The following is a 20903-nucleotide window of genomic DNA, read 5'->3' as shown; positions in this document are numbered from 1 at the left end:
AACTTAAATTAAACCAAATCTTAACCAACATAGATTAGTTAAACCTAACCAGTAACACTTTTATAATATTTTTGGTTAATCTCTTAATATAATTAGATCATATAAAACTGAACCACTTTTAAATCAACGAGTTCCATATCATTCCAGACATAAGAAAAAAAATATCCGACTCATTTACAACGTAAGTATACAAAGACCGTGTATGCTTATGCTCATTGATCTTCCAAAAACCAAATAATTGTGGCATAAACCAACATAGGCTCATGTTCGTATCACTAACTTTACTTCCATATATTTACTCTTCACCTACATCATATCACAACATACACAGTTCTGCAAGAACATGATTTTTTTTTGTTCAAACAACCAAATAACGGTGGCATATGGTCAGTAGATTTTTTAAATATGTTTTTTATATATTACATTTTACGAGACTATGTGTATAAGTTTTTTTTTTGAAAAAAGGCATAACTATGTGTATAAGTTAAAAGGTAAAAAGTGTGACAAGACAAATTATTATACTAAAAATGAAAGAAGATTAAATACAAACTAATAACAAGTACAACACAAATTATAACACTATTAAATTCTATATATATTTAATAAAATATTATATATATGTCTAATATGTATATATATATATATAAATGTTACACAAAATATATATAATATTATATACACATATTATATATACCATATATTATTAATTAAAATTTGACAAATTAATTTCCGCCCTATAGGGCGGGTCCTAATCTAGTTAAGTTCTTAAACCAAAAAAAAAGAAAAAGAAAGAGAGCCAAGTTATGGCCGGGTTAGGCCCATTAGGTTAGAAGCCTAGATTGGATCAGTTTCCTACCTTATCGTCGTCGACCGAATTTAAAAGAATCGTATCTTTTAAGAAAGACAATAACCTAATGGGCCTACATTGGAATTAGTTTCCGATCTTATCCTCTCCGACCAAATTCAGATATTTTTTTATTTTTGTTTAAAAGAACCATAATTTACTTTATACGAATCGCAAACGGATTGGAACGAGAAAAGGTCAAACAAAGCAAACAGTAACGCGTAAACACGTGGACGGCAGATTAGACAAAACCATGTGAAGTGCGGGTCCCACCCATACCCACTTGTCTCTCACATATAATTCTGCGTCGGAAACAACAAACCCTCAGCTTCGGTACCCGAACCACGCTTTTATATAATAACACAACTCTTATCTTCATCTTCTTACATTCGTGTTCTGTCCTAATCCGTTTCGCGTTTTATCAAGACAAGAAAGAATTTCAGATATTTTCTCAACACAAAGGTAAAAAAAAAAAAAATATTCTACTATCTTTTGTCTTCTTGTCTTGATATCGTCAGATCATTTGATATTGTTAGTCTTTTGTGCAGAGATCTTAAAGAAGAACATGGCGATGGTTTCAGGAAGACGTTCTACTCTAAACCCCGACGCGCCACTGTTTGTTCCGGCGGCCGTACGGCAAGTGGAGGATTTTTCGCCGGAGTGGTGGCAGTTGGTGACGACATCGACGTGGTACCATGACTACTGGATCAGCCAGCACCAAGGAGCAGATGGTTTCTACGACGGTGAAGTCGATGTAGCTGATCTTCTACCAGAGTCGTTTGATTTCGATGACATGGAAGATCTCTTCGTGGCTGATGAATTTGATGTAGAGATCTACCACGCAGGTAAAGATGATTTAAAAAGCAGCTCTGTCTCTATCAACAGAGTTGGAGACTGATTGTTCTTGAATTTGTTTTGTATGGATCAGGTGGTTTAGGGAAGGACGGTGAGATGGTGAGGAGATCGAGAGGGAACAGGAGTCCTAAGTTGATTGTTGAACCGGCTAAGTATGCGGAGAAGCCAGCTAAATGGGCAAACCAGAGGGTTGCTGTTCCAAGAAACATCCACCAGCCTCGTTGAACAAGAGAAGGAGGAGGAGGAGGAGTTGTTGTTAACTAGTCAGAGTTGGTTGTATGTTAGCCACTGTACCTTTGTAATTTTTTTTAGTATTTGCTTTCCCATAAGAGAACATGTAACTTCTTTGTACTTTTATGATGTTCATTCTCAAAACTTGTTATCATAAAAAAAAAATGTAAAAACATAAAAAAAAAAGTTGTAAGCTTTGAATGATAAATGAGAACTAGCTAGAGTTTATTTCTAGACAAGCTTGTACAAGATTATTAGAATGGTTGGTTTTGGTGGCTGTAAGAGAGAGGCAGATGCATCAGTGTTACTTTGGCTTTAAGACCAAGAGAGAGAGAGCCAAACTCACAAGTATATGATTTTCACGTCTTAGCTACCTTCCAGTTTCTTTAGATTAGATGTTCTGTGCAGTGTTCTCAACACACTACTAGTTGGTGGATGTTGGATTCAAGACATGATCAATGTGGCTGCAAACCAAACCGACTAGAGAGGATGTCGAGAGAATGTTTCATACTAGAATTTGTTAGAGCTGTGAGATTGAAATTTGATTTGTTTTTGTTTTCATCATTGCCTTCAACTTCAACTTTTATGTAAAAGTGAACAAAAGACAACCAGCGCGTGCATATACGCGCAGATGTGAGCGATTGAAACTGGAACTAGCGTTGTACAAAGACGCTTCCCTTTTTTTTGGCGGTTCTTTCTTACTTTCTTTCTCCACATTGGCCTCGCTTAATGTGCCTGCCAAGTACGTTTCTGTCTGATTATGTTCGAAACTTCTTCATACTTGTTTCCTGTATTATCTTCTTCTTCTTCATAAAAGTTTAGGGCTTTTTGTGTTGTTTGTTATCTTCTGTTTCGTTTCTTACATTTGGGACAGAATCAAACCCTCGTTAGATTCCTTCTGTGTTCTGTTTGAATTGCAAAAAAAAGCTGTAACCTTTTTCAAAATATTAATGTTTTTCAAACTTCTACGGTGTGACCAAATGATGATGTCTAGGTTTCTGGCGGTGCCTCTTAGGAGCTCAAGGTTTGGTTCATCGATGGTTAGTGTTAGAGTAGGAACAAAAAGTTTCAACAAGAGACTCATGTCAAACGCTGCTACGCCTCTCTCTATCAACAACACCAAGGGAAAGGAAATGAAAGCGGCGGCAGCAGCTACTGATCATAACAGTCATCAGATGGTTGGTGCTAAGGTTGTGATTTGATCAATTTTTGCTTCTTCTGATTTCTTTGGTTCTCTTGTTGGTATTGTTCAGGATGATCAAAAGGAAATTGAGACGATGACGGTTCAAGAACTTAGAGCCACACTTAGGCAAGCTCTTTGGTTTCTTACTTGCTTCTTTTGTTTATTGTCCCCCGTAGACTTCCAAGAATATTCTTGTTCAAACGGTTGTGTAATCTTGAATAATATAGGAAACTTGGACTACCTGTGAAGGGACTCAAACAAGAACTTATTACGACTTCATATGGACACTAATTTACAAGGTATGTTACTGCACACTGAGAACACACACACACATACACACACTCTCTCTTTGGTAAAGTCCTGTCCTGTTTATCTGTTACAGATGAAAGTTCTGGTGCAGAACTAAAGGAAACTACTTCATCCACTCGCTCAGAAAGTGTGACCATCAAAAGAAAGATCAGAAACAGGGAAGAGTCCACAGATGATGATGACTGCAATAGCTCTCAAGCTTATGGAGAGAAAAGAGTAAAACAGTCTTCTGAGAAAAACTTCAAAGCCAAAGTTTCTTCAAAAGCTATCTTAAGTGAACACAAGTCATTAACCAAAACAGGTTTTGTCACATGTTCAAGAAAGCGAGCACTGTGTACTATATATACTGGCATTTTCATAAGAGTTGCTTGAATCTTCATAGGTAAGAAGAAATCTCGGTTAAAAGAGGAAGAAGCATCATTGACCATATCTAGGAAAGTCCTTAAAGTAGATGAAATCATCTCATCCTCAGTTCAAAGTGAACCATGGACGGTACTTGCCCATACGAAGCCTGAGGAAGACTGGAAAGCTTATAACCCAAAGACAATGAGACCTCCCCCTCTACCAGAGGGTACCAAGTCTATGAAGATTATGACTTGGAATGTTAATGGATTGAGAGCATTGTTGAAGTTAGAAAGCTTCTCTGCTCTGCAACTTGCTCAGAGAGAAAACTTTGATGTGCTGTGCTTGCAGGAGACAAAGATCTAGGTCATTGCATTACATTAGCCCAATCCTAAATGATTAAATTCTTGTTACTAAATACACTAATGGTAGGTGAAGGATGTTGAGGAAGTTAAAAAAGCTCTTAGTGATGGCTATGATCACAGTTTCTGGTCCTGCAGCGTCTCAAAACTTGGTTACTCTGGAACTGCTATTATTTCATGGGTAAAGACAAGAAGACTGTGTCTGAATATGTTTGTGTTAAAATTGTAAGTCTTCTAATCAAAGTTTGTCTTTTTGACAGATAAAACCAATCTCAGTTAGATATGGTACTCCTGAGTTCATGACATGGAAGGACGCATTGTTACTCCTGAGTTCGAATCGTTCTACTTGATAAGCACCTATGTCCCTAACTCCGGAGATGGCTTAAAAAGATTGGTACTCCTCAACTCGATGACATCTAGTTTCTACAGTTGGAACCAGATTCTTGTTTTCTTTAATTTAACAAATGGTGTGGGCTTCTCTAGTCATACAGGCTTGAAGAATGGGATAGAGCCCTTAGCAAGTACATCAAAGTATGGAAGTTTTCTTTATTTGTTGTTATCTATTCTGCTTACACAGACCTCTCCTAAAGGGCCTTGTTGCATCTGCAGGAGCTGGAGAAGTCTAAACCTGTAGTCTTGACTGGTGATCTTAATTGTGCTCATGAAGAGATTGACATCTACAATCCTGCAGTAACAATTAACTCTCAGATTCTTCTTCTTTTTTTTATGTCATTTCAATTAGTCACCTCTCTTTTTGCCAAATGTTTTTTTTTTTTGATTAGGGGAACAAAAGAAGTGCTGGTTTTACAATAGAAGAAAGACAATCATTTAGAGAGAACTTCTTAGACAAGGGCTTTGTAGATACCTTTAGAACACAACATCCTGGTGTTGTAGGTTACACTTATTGGGGTTATCGCCATGGAACTCGCAAAACCAACAAAGGTAATCAAGTCTGCAATAGTAAAAAAAGGCTGTTGATAGTTGTTTCAGATTCATATTTGGATTGTGAATTGGTGTGTAAAACAGGATGGAGATTGGACTACTTTTTGGTATCTGAATCGATCTCAGCCAATGTTCATGATTCTTACATTCTCCCTGATATTAATGGCAGTGATCATTGCCCCATTGGCCTTATTCTCAAGCTCTGATCTATTCAAAGCTTCACTATTCCAGTTTCCTTTTTTTTTTGGGTGTTTTGGTTAAAAGGTTCGGAATGGTTTTTGGCAAGAGATTCACAAGTTTTAATTATGTGAATTTTGGAATTTTCTATCTTTTAGAAGTCGATGTCTTCATCACAATGTAGTATCTTGAAAATGAAAGGTTAAACTTTTGTTTATATTTCTCTTACAGTATTGAAAAAAAACATCAATAATTTGAATGATGATCAAATAAATGAAGACTAGCATTAATTTTTTTTTATCATTCTTAAGAAATTACACTAGAGTATTCGTTTCTTATTTCTTTTTCTAGAGCATTATAAACATTCAAGATTTAAAAACTTAAACCAGAGAAAACATTTCTATATATTTTTAATTATGACATGATTTTTCAGACCTTGGGTCCAAAATTTTATTTGGCCTGCGATCAGCCGTTGAAATATTACATGCATGAGGCTCGAACTTGTCGACATCTATACAAAACACTCCTTGTTAACGACAAGATCTCAACTACCTCCATGCATTTGATATTATTTATATATATTTGTATGTTCTACTCAATAGTTGATCTTAGAACAAACTTTCCTGACCTCACCATCAACGTCTGTCTTTACCTCAATGGAACTCATCTTAACCATAGCTTGACCGAACTCCTTATCAAACCTTAACCCTAACAAACCTCTAATAGTACTAGCATACTTCCTCACAACGTCATTCGTCTCAGAGTCCGACCAAAGACGTTGGTCCGACTCCAAAATGCCGTTACCGTCTCTTAGGTTCTTGAAGAAGCTTACATCGAATTTTGATGGACTGCCAATGTCAAGAGCAACACGTTTTGATGGGTCTCCATTGGGAGGACAAAGAGTCTTGAGCTGCGTAAGAAACGATCGGCTTATGGTTGGGTCGGAGTTTCCGGTGACGGTGTAGTTGTATAAACGGTAACGGAAAAAGAGACAATCCGTTTGTCCTATTGTGTGTGCACCTGCATGTCCTCATCAAATAAGCTATCAATTTATAAACATCAATAATATTAAGGAAAACGACATTAATATAATTATTTTTGTACGGGTAATATATGGTGCAGAAAATTAAAAATAGAGGAAACACAGTAAGATAGCAATAAAACATATTCTTATTCAAAAATAGCTAAGGAAAAAAATTCTCAAAATAACATTAATAAAAACTTTTTAGAAAAATTATATTTGGGTTTGTATTTAGTGATTAGTGTTTAGTGAATTAGGGTAGAGGTTTAGGGTTTTGAGTAATTTAGTTAGTCATTTTTCTCTTTAATTAGTGCTATTTTGGTAACTTTTCTCTTTTATACTATTTTTGTCCTAATTTATTTTTTGTGGTATCTACAAAATTTGCCATATAAATATCATAAGAAAATAGAGATATAAATAAAACATACCAAGTAGAGTAACAAGATCATGAGCATCCAGCCCTTTAGCTTCGAACTTTTGCTTTTGAACAGCAACAGTGTCAAATGGTGAAGGTAGATTCGATGCTTCCGATGCCAACGAGATTCTACCGTCTTTACGACCCGTTGGAACTCGCCAGCTTGGTCCAGAACTCTGTTACAATACGTAAATTATACCAACAAACTTCCAAAGAAATAATTAAAAACATAAAATTAGATTCAGTAAACTTGCGTACCAAGTCAACAGCGTCACGAGCAGCAAGTGCAAGTATATCTGCACATGACACAATTCCTGGACACTCTAACTCAAGTTGTGATTTGGCATCATCAATCACTTCGAACCCTCTAAGACCACCATTAGCTAGAGCGGTTTGCTCCGCAGTTTTTCCTTTGATTAAAACCGATCCATCACAACCCTAAGAATAGGTAAAGATTTCAACTATTAAATTTAACTCGTATAAATTATGATCAAAGGAGATTGTGATTAAAGCAGTATTAGAACCTGAACAAAACAGTCATGGAAATGAAGCCTAAGCAAGCCAGGAGAGATGGTGGGATCAGAATCAAAGTGAGATTCAACTGTGGATCTTACTATGGACTCAGCTCTTGGACATGAAGCTGAATAATAACCATTTTTTAAAGACTGGCTTCTCACTTCTTTTCCCAATACCAAACACTATTATCATCACATAACAATAGTTGCCTAAGTACACTCCCATTTTTTCTCTCTCTTTAAATTTCAATGGTCAGTGAAAATACAATGATGTTTATGCCTAACCGTATATTACTATATATACACACCAACATAAACACACACACACTCACATCTCAATGGAACAGTTTGTGGACGCTGCATAGTGTCTTCCTTTTCTTTTGTTTATTTATTTGTATTGGTATATACACTTGGTTGCCACTATGATGAGTTAATGGGATTTAGATTAAATATTATTTTTCAAACAATAGTACGTGGGAATTTTATCGTGTCTAAGAGTTTCGTGCTGATCTACGTCATTTTTTCAAACCAGTTTTAAAATACTTCGTTTCAAAACATATGTGGTTGTTGCTTTACTTGAAAAGCTTTTTTTTGATCTCTCCTCAAACTCCAGCAATCCATGAATAAGCAAACGTGTTCACAGCTTAGTTCTGGTGAAAGTCATAACTAGTTTTTCCCGTTCACATCAAGGTCTCATGTATAGTTAATTACAACTCTCAATCCTAAATATTTATTTTGTGTATTACAAAGAAAAAAGAACCCAACAATCGGAGATGAAATTGTTATAGAAGAGAAGCGAACACTAGATAAAGAAAGTGAAAAGGATAAAAACTCATAACCATCTATTTCCAAGTTCCAATTGGTTCAAGATCGTCTTGTTTTGGTACACACACCTTCATGATGACATCTCAGCATAGAATGCATGGTGGACAGTATTAGTTGATTGAATTTTTGTTCAAGTGTGTTTATTCTATTGAAAAGAATTCATTTGATGGGGCTGACTTCTGTTCACTATTTTATATTATATATATATATATATATATATATATAAACATGTAAAAACATGCGTTATTGGAAAGCTAGAAAAACATATAAGATTTATTTATGAGAAATTAGGTTCACCAATTAATAAGATTTTGTTATTTCATATTCAATATCTTTTAAAAAAGAAAACAAAATATTGTCAAATTCTATTATATTTTCTTAAAAAAAAAATAGTTAGTTACAAACAAAACACACATTTGTAAAAGAAGTATATTTTAATATCGTCATCCAAATCAATAAACGATAAATCATAAATCCTAAACTCTTGGGTAACCTTAACTTTAATTTGGATAAATATTAAATTCTAGGGTTTTAAGATTAATCCAATGGTTTATGATTACCTGAAGTTTAGGGTTTAATATTAAGGTATAGGGTTTTAGTGTTTAGTATTTAGGGTTTAGGTTTTGGTAACTGTATTAAAATATTTTTTTTTTTTAATCCAGGATTTATCTAAGGGTTTAGGATTTACCAAATGTTTAAAGTTTAATGATTTAGGTTTTAGAGTTTAGTGTTTTACTGATGGTATTTAAAAAAAAAGTTTGCAACTACGATTATTATTTTTTATTTTTATGTTTATTTTAAAAACATAATAAAATTGATAATATATATTTTCTTTTTAAATACTGAATATGAAAAAAAAAAAAAAAATTGGTTGGTGAATAGAGGGTGAACCCAAGAATCACTCTTTATTATTTTGGGAAACAAACATACCCAAGAATCACTCTTTATTATTTTGGGAAACAAACATATGTAATATTTATAGAGCTGTACGGATAATCGTTTATACTGTATAAGGATTGGTTTTGTGTGTGTGCACATATAGAGATTATTAAGTGATAGCAAACTTTGGTAATAAAACCGAGTATGAATTTGAAGTTTCTGATCTCGTATTAGATAGTGAGTATCTTTTTCATCACAACGAAGACATTGTGCAGAGATTCTTTTTATAGTTAACTGGTGAGATTTTATCTAATAGCAACAATCTTGGTCACTAATTAATCAAATCATTAACCATGTTGTTAATATAAACTCGAACACATAGTTACCATCGTATTTTATAGCTACAGAGAGAAAACCCATCTGATTTTAGAAGTCTTCATCTTTGACGGCCTTTTAAAATCCTGATCGGACGACACGTGCACATTGCAGCCAAGTGGGAGATCTATATTGGTCACAGTTATGCCTTAAGGGAGTCTGGTCAGAAATCTTTCAGCAATTATGGTTTCGAAGGCAAGGAAACGGATTACCATGTCGTAAGAGAGCTTCTTTAACATCAATTTCCAACAACCCGTATCCGTCAGAACCCAAATCATCTCTACCGACCGGAGTAGAAGATAACCCGGAACTCTTCCAGCGACGTATTCCGTCTAGCGCCGCCGAAACTGATCTTCGTGATCTTTACTTTTCTGTGCTCGATCCATCGCTTCCTTCTCTGTTTTTCACTACAAGGTTGATAACATGCTAGCTTGGTGTAAGAAAATGAAGAATAAGAGAGATAATGCTCAAGAACAAGAGAGAGAGAGAGTAAACAGAGAGTAAGAGAGACAGAGTAAAGAAGGATTTGTTTCCTTAGTTTAGTTTGATCATGCAGATACAATATAAATAGATTTAGCAATTAGCATAAAGATAACAGGAATAAAAATAAATAAATGCATATGCCAGATCCTGAAAGTGACAACACTCCAACGGTAACTTTGACTCTAGAATATTCATTAGTAGATTTAAATTTTCTCAAGTCTGGTTATCTACTTCTCAAGTCTGGTTGTCTGCTTCTCTAGTCTGGAGTCTTATTTCTCAAGTCTGGAGTCTTATTTCTCAAGTCTTGTGCTTTCTTCTCAAGTCTTGTGAGGATCATCCTAGTTCAAACTCCTTTTATGTCTTTGTGTCAATACTCCCCCTCAAGCTTTGCCATAAGATATGGTTAAGCTTGGAACTCATGAAGACATCCCTCATTAAAACCTTTTGTATGAAAAACCCAATGGGATAAAAACACACAAAGGAAAAAGAGTAGATGCTTCATGACTTAAGGGGATCATGATCTAGGTAGATCGATGAGTCCCAATCTTGGATGAATGGACTCACAGACCTTGTTGCTTGCTCCTTTGGTGAAGATATCAGCTAGCTGGTCTTCACTTCTAGTATAGCAAGGTAGGATAATCTTCTGCTCCACTGCTTGTCTAACCTTGTGACAATCTACTTCAATGTGTTTTGTCCTCTCATGGAAGACTGAGTTGGATGCTATATGGATAGCTGCCTGGTTATCACAATGCATGGTGATTGGTGTTGTAGTCTCAATGCCCAAGTCTCTCAGCAAGTTTCTAATCCAGATAAGCTCATTGGTGAGCTTCCTCATTGCCCTATACTCTGCTTCAGCACTTGAACAAGACACCACCTTTTGCTTCTTGCTCTTCCAAGTCACTAGGTTGCCTCCAATGAATGTACAATAGCCGGTTGTGGACCTCCTATCTGCTCTATCACCAGCCCAATCTGCATCACAATATCCTACAATCTCTGTACTCTTGTTGCAACCCATCCAAACACCTTGACCAGGGGCTTCCCTTAGATATCTCATGATCCTCTCCACCATATTCCAATGATGAACTTTAGGTGCTTGCATATATTGGCTAACTTGGTTGACAGCAAAGCAAATATCTGGTCTTGTAATAGTGAGATAGATAAGCTTTCCAACCATCCTTCTATAGAGCTTGAAGTCTCCAAATGGTGTATCCTCAAACTCCCCCTCACGCAAGACTTTGTAACCTTCTTCAAGTGGAGTTTTGGCTACTCTCCCACCAAGCTGTCCTGCCTCATTTAAAAGATCAAGTGTGTACTTCCTTTGAGATAAGAACAACCCCTCTTTAGAGCGGCATATTTCTATCCCAAGGAAGTACTTAAGCTCACCCAAATCTTTAATATCAAATGAGGATTTAAGAAAAGCTTTAGTTGAGATGATACCTTCCTTGTTGTTTCCAGTGATGATGATGTCATCAACATAGATGAGAATTACCACAATTCCTTGCTTGCTGGTGAGTGTAAAGAGTGTATGGTCAGCTTCTGATTTCACAAACCCTCTTCCATTAAGGGTTGTGCTAAGCTTGTGATACCAGGCTCTTGGTGATTGCTTTAGTCCATAGATTGCCTTCTTTAGTCTAAGCACATTCCCTGGCTTAACCATGTCTTCCATTCCCGGAGGTGGTCTCATGTAGACTTCATCTTCTAATTCTCCTTGTAGGAAGGCATTCTTGACATCCATTTGCCATAGATCCCACTCCAAGTTAACTGCTAAGGAGAGCACCACTCTTATGGTATGAAGCTTAGCTACTGGTGCAAACGTGTCTAGGTAGTCTTCTCCATACACTTGAGTATACCCTCTTGCAACCAGCCTTGTCTTCTTCCTTTCTGGTTTTCCGTTAGCTTGGTACTTGATAGTGAAGAGTAAGCGGCTTGTTACAGCTTTCTTGCCCTTGGGGAGTTCAGTTTCAAACCAGGTATCATTCTTGACCATGGCTCCTATCTCATCTCCTACTGATTCTCTCCACTCATCTAGTGCCATTGCTTCTTCATAAGTCTTTGGTATGTATGCTTCATCCAGGTTACTGATGAACACAACATGTTCTGCCGGAAAACTTGCAAAGGAGCAGGTTGCTTGAGTAGGATGAGCCACTGCATTGCTGTTGAAGTATACTCTGGTGTCGACCCACTTGGATGGTTTCCTTACTCTAGTACTTTTTCTCAATGGTTGGCTTTGCTCTTCTACCATTGCTTCCTCCTGCTCTTGATCGCCAGTATTCTCTCTACTAGCTTGACCAGATTCTTCAACTCCATCTTGATCATGTGTTGATGTTGAATCACCTTCTGATGTTGATTCATGTTCATTGCCTCCCTCAGGATCATGATGGGTTGTCTCATCAACTGGTGTTGTATCCATATTGATGCTAGGAACTGGAGGTGCGGGAGAGGGCCCTGGCGCTTCATTTCTTGGAGACTGACCAATACCTAAACTCTCCAAAATGGTTCTCAAGTTGTTTGCTCTATCAGATGGGCCATGTGAGAGATCTTTAAGGTTTTCCCAGCTCTTCTCATCATAGTACCCCTGTGATTCCACAAACTTCACATCTCTTGAGACCATCACCCTTTTTGATCCTGGTAGGTAACACTTGTACCCTTTCTGTGTGTGAGAATATCCAATAAACATGGCTTTGACACTCTTTGGATCAAGCTTAGTCCTCTGTTCACCTGGTAACAAGACATAGCAAACACACCCAAACACACGCAAATGATCAATGGGAGGTTTAGTTTTATTCAGTACCTGAAATGGAGAGACATCTTTGAGGACTTTAGTGGGGATCCTATTGATGAGATAGCATGCTGAGACCACTGCATCTCCCCAAAATCTCTTTGGGACATGGGTGTGGAACATCATGCTTCTAGCAACTTCCATAAGATGTCTATTTTTCCTCTCAGCCACTCCATTTTGTTGTGGTGTGTATGGGCAACTTGTTTGGTGAATAATTCCATGTTTTGCTAAGTGTTGTTTGAAGGCATGGCTAGTATATTCTCCCCCATTATCTGACCTAAAAATTTTAATCTTGGAATTGAAATGGTTAGTTACATAGTTTTGGAAGTTAATAAAAGCTTCTAAAACTCTATCTTTACTTTGAATCAGTGTGAGCCATGTATACTTGGATTTTTCATCTATGAAAGTCACAAAATATTTATGGTTTTCTCTAGAAACACATGGAGCAGTCCAGACATCAGAGTGAACTAGATCAAAGCAATTCTCATACATAGTCATAGATGAAGGAAATACAGATTTATGATGTTTACCAAGAATACACGGCTCACAACTGTCAGTCTTGAAAGATAGATTAGGTAACATCAATTCTAAAGCATGAGAATGAGGGTGACCTAATCTAGCATGCCATAACACATTACTAGCTAACACAGAAGCAGAATTAAAAGCATAAGTAGAATCTGAGCTAAGCTTGGTGTCTTCAAGTAAGTAAAGTTCTCCTTTGCTCACACCTTTGCCCAGCATCTTACTGGTCTTAATATCCTGAAAGCAAACATCATTAGGACTGAAAATAACATTGCAATTAAGATCAGTGGTTGCTCTCTTAACAGATAATAAGTTAGAGGTGAAGCTAGGCATATAAAGAGCTTGAGACTCTTTTTCAAACAGTTTTAGATTTCCTACTCCCTCAATGGGTATCTTATCACCATTTGCTATCACCACACTTCCTAAGGCAGGTTTGACATTACTAATCAATCTAGCATCTCTAATCATATGGTGAGAAGCTCCTGAATCAATAATCAAAGGCCTAGCAGTGTGAGATGTATGGTGAATAGAGGTTAAAGCATTGACACTGATGTTACCAGAGTTGTTGTGGAGAGCCTTGATGATAGCCTCAAGGTCTGACATGCGGACAAAGGAGTCAGACTGAGAGCTTGAACCACCAACTTGTGTAGTAGAAGTCATAGCTCTTCCCTCCTCTCCCATGTGCATGGCTGGAGATTTTGCTTCATGTGCCCTTGTTTGATTGTATTTTGAAGCTGAGGTTGGCCTGAGGTGAGGATGGAGGAACCAGCAGTTGGTTTTGGAGTGTCCTAGCTTCTTGCAATGTTCACAAGTCACTGATTTGTCACCTCCTCCTCTAGGTTTGGAGTGAGCTTTGTTGGCAGTAGCACTCTCCACCTTCTCAGCCTTATTTGCCATGGACAGTTCTTCCTTTCCACCAAAGAGGCCATCTGATCCTAGCTCCTTTTGAAGCTGAGCACACACATCATCATAACTCCCAAGTTCTTTGCCTCTTAATATATGTTTGACTACATCATTGAAACTTGGGTGAAGTGTGAGAAGCAAGCCAAAGATCTTGTCTTGCTCACGCCTTTCTTCAAGAGTAGTAGGATCATTGGTGCTTGGCCTCAGCATCTCCAACTCAGACCACAGCTGACTGTACTTTCCAAGATGCTTAGTGAAGTCCATCTCTTCTTGCTGCAAGGTGTTGATGGCTCTCTTCACTTCAAAGATTCTGGTTAGGTTATCAGTGTTGCCATAGACCTTTTGTAGAGTGTCCCATAGCTGTTTTGATGTCTCACAGTGTGAGTAAGAGTCCATAATAGGACCATCAAGTGAGCCTTGTAAGACAGACAGCACCATGAGATCTTCTTGAACCCATTTGCTTGCATCTGCCACTACAATCTCCTTGCCATCTTCCCCTTGAGTGACTCGCTTTGGTGCCTCACTTGAAGTGATGTGCTCCCATAAACCTCTTCCACCCAAGGCTGTCTTGGTCATTCTTGACCAAGTAATGTAGTTAGCACCCTTCAAGATGACTGGAGTCTTCAATGGCCCATTCTGCTCCATCTTCACTTGTTATTATCCACTGGTCAATAGATTGGCGTCAGAAATTTTTGAATTTTGAATTGTTTCTGGCTAGATGAGTGGATAAATAAAGAGAAATCAAGAGAAGCAAGATAAGCTCTCTAGAAATGAAGTAGAGTGGACAGAACAGAGTGAGCACTCTCAGGAATTAGAGAAAACAGAGTGAGCACAAATCTATTATCCACTGGATAATAGAAATTGCAAGAGAATTTTTTTGAATTTTCTGGTTGAATGAAATGAATCAGAGTGTTTATGCGGAAGTAAATGAGGTAATCAGGAGCTTAATGCTCTGATACCATGTAAGAAAATGAAGAACAAGAGAGATAATGCTCAAGAACAAGAGAGAGAGAGAGAGAGAGAGAGTAAACAGAGAGTAAGAGAGACAGAGTAAAGAAGGATTTGTTTCCTTAGTTTAGTTTGATCATGCAGATACAATATAAATAGACTTAGCAATTAGCATAAAGACAACATGAATAAAAATAAATAAATGCATATGCCAGATCCTGAAAGTGACAACACTCCAACGGTAACTTTGACTCTAGAATGTTCATTGGTAGATTTAAATTTTCTCAAGTCTGGTTGTCTACTTCTCAAGTCTGGTTGTCTGCTTCTCAAGTCTGGAGTCTTATTTCTCAAGTCTGGAGTCTTATTTCTCAAGTCTTGTGCTTTCTTCTCAAGTCTTGTGAGGATCATCCTAGTTCAAACTCCTTTTATGTCTTTGTGTCAATAGATACATTAACTGTGAAAGTTTCTGCCCAGAGTTTATTCCAGTGATGAATTTGGTTCCGGTTTTCTGCAAAATGTCTACCGTATCAAATGCCTACAACTTATACTTACAAAAAATTTAATTATAGCAAAAATCTTTATAAAATGAATCTTTATCAACTTATTTACAACTTAAATTTTACGGCTAAAATTTTACATCCATATACCACAGTCGAACCAATCATCCAGAGGCATGCCTCAGTGAGAGCAAATGAAACATTGGCTTAGGATAGCAGATTTTATAAGAAAATAAGGGCATCATCTTAGACTAATCTTAGGTATAGACCAAGGGTATAAAATCATGAAAAGTAACGTTAGTTTATAGGAAGAAAACATTGTGGTAACTATAATAAAGAAAATTAGGAAGTATGATAAAAACTTGAGTTTTTTAAATTAACAAAATGAAAAACAATTGGCAATTATTAGAAAATAGAATAGTTATATCGGTTTTTGAAATGTTTTTTCATGCTAAAAAAATAAATAAAACTGTAGCATTTGTTTGAGTATTGCATAAGATATATTGACTGACTTAAGTTTTATTTATAAATCCAATTTAAAATTTTTTGATTTGTAAAAAGAAATAATGTTTTTTGTAATTAATATTTTTTGTTAGTTTAATTTATGTATTTTTACTCTATAATAATAGGTATTATTAATTTTAATGCAGAAGTTTCTATGAATTTTTTTGTATGGCTTATGGCAGCTATAAGCCTATAAAGGTTCGCACGGCTCTGCAATCACCATTGTAATGTATTTATCTACTTGCTTATAAGTTTAATCCTAAGCTTTAAATTATTTCACGGTGACTAATTACATTTTAGTGATATATTGAACCGATAATTTCCAACGACACGATCTAAATCTGTAAACGCAATTCCCTTAGTATTAATAGAGGAGCAATTAAAAAGAACAATCTTTAAAGAGTAGAATTATTACCATGTTGCCATTTTGCATAGGTGTCTTCCTCACCATTCACCTCAGCCTTCCTATGCATTAATCCTTAAATTACTAGATTATTTACATCAGTTGTCATTGGTATGTCACAAATTTACAGCATGATTTTTCATTCGTTTTGACTGTAATTGATTTTTGTTCTTGATGACCTAAACTATGTAACGTAGTGGTAACTGAAACTATGCGGTTTCTTCTTGACATTTTAAATGCATTTACGTGCACCAATTTAATGATTGACCGTGTAGAGACAAATAGCAAACTATTTCTATAATTACGACCATGACTTATTCAAAATGTAAATGTTAATATGTCTCGCTCTCTCTCTTACTTTTAGACTGTTAAAATTTTTACAATACAAAAATGCAATTAATATTCCACCATCGAGAAGTCTTTTGGTTCTGGTTCACAATTTGTATTCTATAATAAAAAATCAATATTAAAATGCTAGATCAGTGGTTTACATCTCAATTTAATTTACCGGTTTTCTCAAGTGAGAGTTATGTATATTAGTATTCTCGGGATTTTAGAAAATCACAGTTTTATTGAATTAAATATTCAGGAAGCAAATTATTGGATTACACCACACAAATACTTAAACACGTAACAGATCCCAGAAGAGGAAACCGCATAGTAAAGTAGACAAAGTAGAAATAATACCCTCTTATTGTTACAAAGAACTAAAATCCAAATTTAGACATATTCCATAGATTTCATTACACACCGCTTCTCACTCCTGCTTCTTATTCTTCCTTATTCAGAAAGTGATAAAATTGCATCATTCTTATGAAGTAGTAACATTGGTCGCATACCAAAATCATGTCATTCTCGGGATGGCATTGGGTGCAGGGCCGAAGGTTAACCATATTGACATACCATTTTCTCTTCATTGTAACAAAGATGTTTTTTTAGAGAGTTCTTGATTCGGCACCAGCAATGGTCGGAAGTAGATATTTCTTCTTTCCATTGGAGTTTATCCAAATATTTTTTCCCGGTTGGATAGTGACCTAAGGCAAGCATTAACAAACCGTAGAGATACGTACCGTTTTCATTGTTCCCAATGGACGATTGGCGTAGATGGTAGAGTCATGTTCTTTTTTCTTTGTGGACGAAGAATTGAAGTATATGCCCTCGATATTGTGGGCCTTTGGGTTACCATTTTCCAAGCAAAGTTCCTTGAACTTAGCATGATCAAAGAGCATTGCGAGTGGTGCCGTTGCAAAATAGCGGAGGCTGATGTTTCGGTAATAGCTGGCGCGATCCGCGTTCGAGTAATTGTCATATGAAGAGGTATCACTGATGGTGATTGGGTCGTAATTGTTGACAGATGATAATGATCCCATCTCTTGCTGCGGATCCGCGATGGTGAAGAATATTTGTTATGTGAGGAAGATGGTGCAGAGAGATACTCTTTCTTTTTAGTTCTATTTTGGAGTGAATAAGGAAGAAATGAAACCGCATTTTAAAGAGAGGAGGTGTGCATTTTTGCGCTCCTTTGCTGCTTTATTATTAATAGTACTTTAATGTCTTATTTATGTTTTTTAAATATTATTCAGCATTTATTTTATGTCAACAATTATGTCTTATAAGTTTCAAGTGAATGACCCATTCCAAACTTGAGATAGATTCTTATATTTTGAAACAAATACAAATCCATAAAGTAATCTTATTTTAAACCAATATGTCGATCCTTTTCAACATAAGACATGATGTTTGTTATTTGTATCCTCTAATGCATATATTCGTGTTATCATTGTTTCACTTTTATCATATTTTACATATTCATACTATACATGTATACTAACAATTTTTAAAAATATTATGTACGTAAAATAATTTATTATTTTTTTCACCACGTGCAAGGCGCAGATCATATCCTAGTACTATTACTAAAATCAATGATATTCTATAACAGTTCATATATTTAATCAATCACACTAACTTATATTACGATATCAATCTTTACATAACACCTTTAAGCTATCACATTTCCTAATTCTATATCAACTTTTTATTAATTCCAGTTTCCTTTAAAACCAATATTCATTTATAATGAACAAGCTATATATGGAATTTTCGGTTATACGAATATTCCTTCTATTATACACAAACCCAACATAAGTATTTTTAGTGTTACAAATCTAAAAATATAATCGCAACTAACCAAATAAATTAACTTACTAAAAATAAAAGGAACATATATTAATAATTCAGAATACGTATATTTTATTCTATTAAAATTAAACTACCAAACAATATTTAATTAGGGAGTGTATTCAACCTAAAATTTGAGGTGATTTGATTTTTAACGAGGTTTTAGATGATTTCAATAAATTTCATAGATTTAAGTGATTTTTGTTAAACAACTCTAAAATATCACCTACAACCATGAGATTTGAGTTTTAATTTTTAACTAATAAACTCCACTCGAACACTCTAAAATCACTTGAAAACTTTAAAACTCCACAACTCAAAATATGTTCAATAACAGAGGATCTCATTGTATTTTATAAAATGTCAAGTTCAATAACACTGAGTTTTAAATGAGTTTTTAAAATTCGTATTTGAATAACATTGAATTTGTTATCTTGAAACAAATCAGCTGAAACTCTTAAATGAATTCACCCTCCTTATTTTTAAATGATGTTTTACAGACTTTCATTATGTTTTTAATTAATTCTAACCACTTTATTTATTATCTTATCTAAATAAATCAACATTGTTTATTATCAGCAGTACAAAACATAAGTTACTTATTTTCAATTGTTTTATTATATCTTTTACGTTCTTTTCTACTCTTTTTAACTATTTCATTAATCAACAACATTTATTTTACATATTAAGCACCATAATTTGATATATTTGAATGAAATCACTCTATTTGTAACAAGAAGTCAAAATGATAAAAACAGAGTTTTTTAATTTGTTTACATAATCAGTTAGACATATACATTTGGGTAAATGTTCACCTACGAGTTGTTTCTTTCGAGTGTCCGAATTTTTGAGTTTTGAAATTAGGTTACATTCGGATATTATAAAATTTTATGTGGGTTTTGAGTTGGATCCTCCTAAGTCCGGATGGATTCGGCTTTGTTGTAAAAAATCTTAAAATATCCAAAAACTAATGTATGTGAAACAATTCATATATTTATACCAAAATTAACCATATTAGTCAATTTGGTTATGGTATTTTGAATTAAAACCAAAAATAACCAAATAACAAGAGTCACCATATTACCTGATTTGATTGGGGGATTTTGATGTATAGAAATTTAAAAATGTTTAAATACTTATATAATTAACTATATAATGACAAATATAAAATACTCCCTCCGTACCACTATAAGTGGTTTTTAAAGATTTATATTTTGTTTCAAAATAAGTGATGTTTTCATTTTTCTAGACAAAACTTAATGCAACTTAAAATTTGTATCCAATTACAGAATACTATATCTTTTTTTATTGGTTCACTACAAGAAATATGTCCATTGTTAGCGCGGATTTTATGCTATGTTAAGGGTTTGATAGCGTTTTACCAAATGCTATGTATGCGGCAGCAATCATAGGTACCCCTTCTACGATAGCATTTTCGTAACGCTACAAAAAATAGAGATACAATAGCAATATTTGAATGCTATTATTAAATTAAATAATGGTTCATATTTCGTGCCATGATAGGTCATTCTAAAATTAAAAAAAAAAACTAAATTAAAATAATTAAAATTGAACCCATTTTTTATAATTAAAAATAAAATAAAATATTTTGATAAATAAATTTCGGTTTACAAAACTAAACCAGAAAAAACAAAAAATAAAGTAAACCACAACGGTTTATCCAATTCGGTTTACACTAAACCGGAAAACCCTAAACAAAAAAAAACATTAAACCTAAAAAAAAAAAAAACTCCAGCCGCCCTTCTCCATGTGCGCTTCTTCCATGTGTGCCTCCTCAACCAATGCGCCTGGCCTTCTCCATCCTTGACCGGAGACGCCGTCGTCTCTGCTTCCAGCCTCAGGGTCTCCCCCACTACAGCTTCCGTGCGCCTCCTTCGACGCAGCTGCCGCCTCGCCTCCTTCATGAGCCTTGCGCCTCCTCCTCTTCCAGCCTTGACCGGAGACGTCGTCATCTGCAGCTTCCGTGCCTCCTCCCAGATTCGTATGCCTATTTACGTTTGTTTGAGACCTTTGTCGTCGTCATCTCCAGTCTCACCAGCGTCATCTCCATTCACGAATCTAGATCTGAAAAAAAATGTGAAACAAAAATCTTTGAGATTTGAGAAGGTAAAAGAGTAATGGTAGTGGTAGAGGAATAAGGAGAAGGAGGATGCGATTGAGGCAGAAGTAGTGGTGGTAGTGTAGAAGATGGTCACTTTTGGTTGAGGAACAAGGAGGAGGAGGATGCGAATGTGGTCCGCGAAGGTGGGGAACAAGGAGGAGGAGGAGGTGGCGGATGTGATGGTGGCTTCGGGCGGAGGTGACAGTGATAATGGTTTGTGTTTGTAGAATGAGGATTGCTATGGTGAAGAAAGAAGAAAGATAGAATGATGAATGAAATCTCAGTA

At 35.6% G+C, this 20903-nt stretch overlaps 1 protein-coding gene, 1 long non-coding RNA gene and 2 pseudogenes across 2 annotated transcripts; 2 read left to right on the top strand and 2 right to left on the bottom strand.

Annotated features, from left to right (window-relative positions):
• Positions 1-1149: 1149 nt before the first annotated feature.
• Positions 1150-2164, top strand: LOC108844001 (protein EARLY RESPONSIVE TO DEHYDRATION 15). Its single transcript, XM_018617185.2, has 3 exons — positions 1150-1306; positions 1393-1689; positions 1773-2164. Exons 2-3 carry the CDS (start codon positions 1410-1412, stop codon positions 1922-1924), a joined length of 432 nt encoding a protein of 143 aa, XP_018472687.2. The 5' UTR covers positions 1150-1306; positions 1393-1409; the 3' UTR covers positions 1925-2164.
• A 752-nt stretch (positions 2165-2916) lies between these two features.
• Positions 2917-5477, top strand: LOC108844508 (DNA-(apurinic or apyrimidinic site) endonuclease, chloroplastic-like; annotated as a pseudogene).
• A 145-nt stretch (positions 5478-5622) lies between these two features.
• Positions 5623-7422, bottom strand: LOC130509038 (peroxidase 25-like; annotated as a pseudogene).
• A 12872-nt stretch (positions 7423-20294) lies between these two features.
• LOC130509879 (uncharacterized) lies at positions 20295-20903 on the bottom strand. Its single transcript, XR_008943834.1, has 2 exons — positions 20712-20903; positions 20295-20580 (listed from the first exon to the last, which is right to left on the bottom strand). It is a non-coding gene; the product is annotated as an uncharacterized LOC130509879 (long non-coding RNA).

Source organism: Raphanus sativus, chromosome 3, assembly GCF_000801105.2.
Source record: "Raphanus sativus cultivar WK10039 chromosome 3, ASM80110v3, whole genome shotgun sequence".
NCBI classification, from domain to species: Eukaryota; Viridiplantae; Streptophyta; class Magnoliopsida; order Brassicales; family Brassicaceae; genus Raphanus; species Raphanus sativus.
The sequence above is the reverse complement of the archived record's forward strand: the minus strand, read 5'-3'. Positions and strand labels throughout refer to the sequence as shown.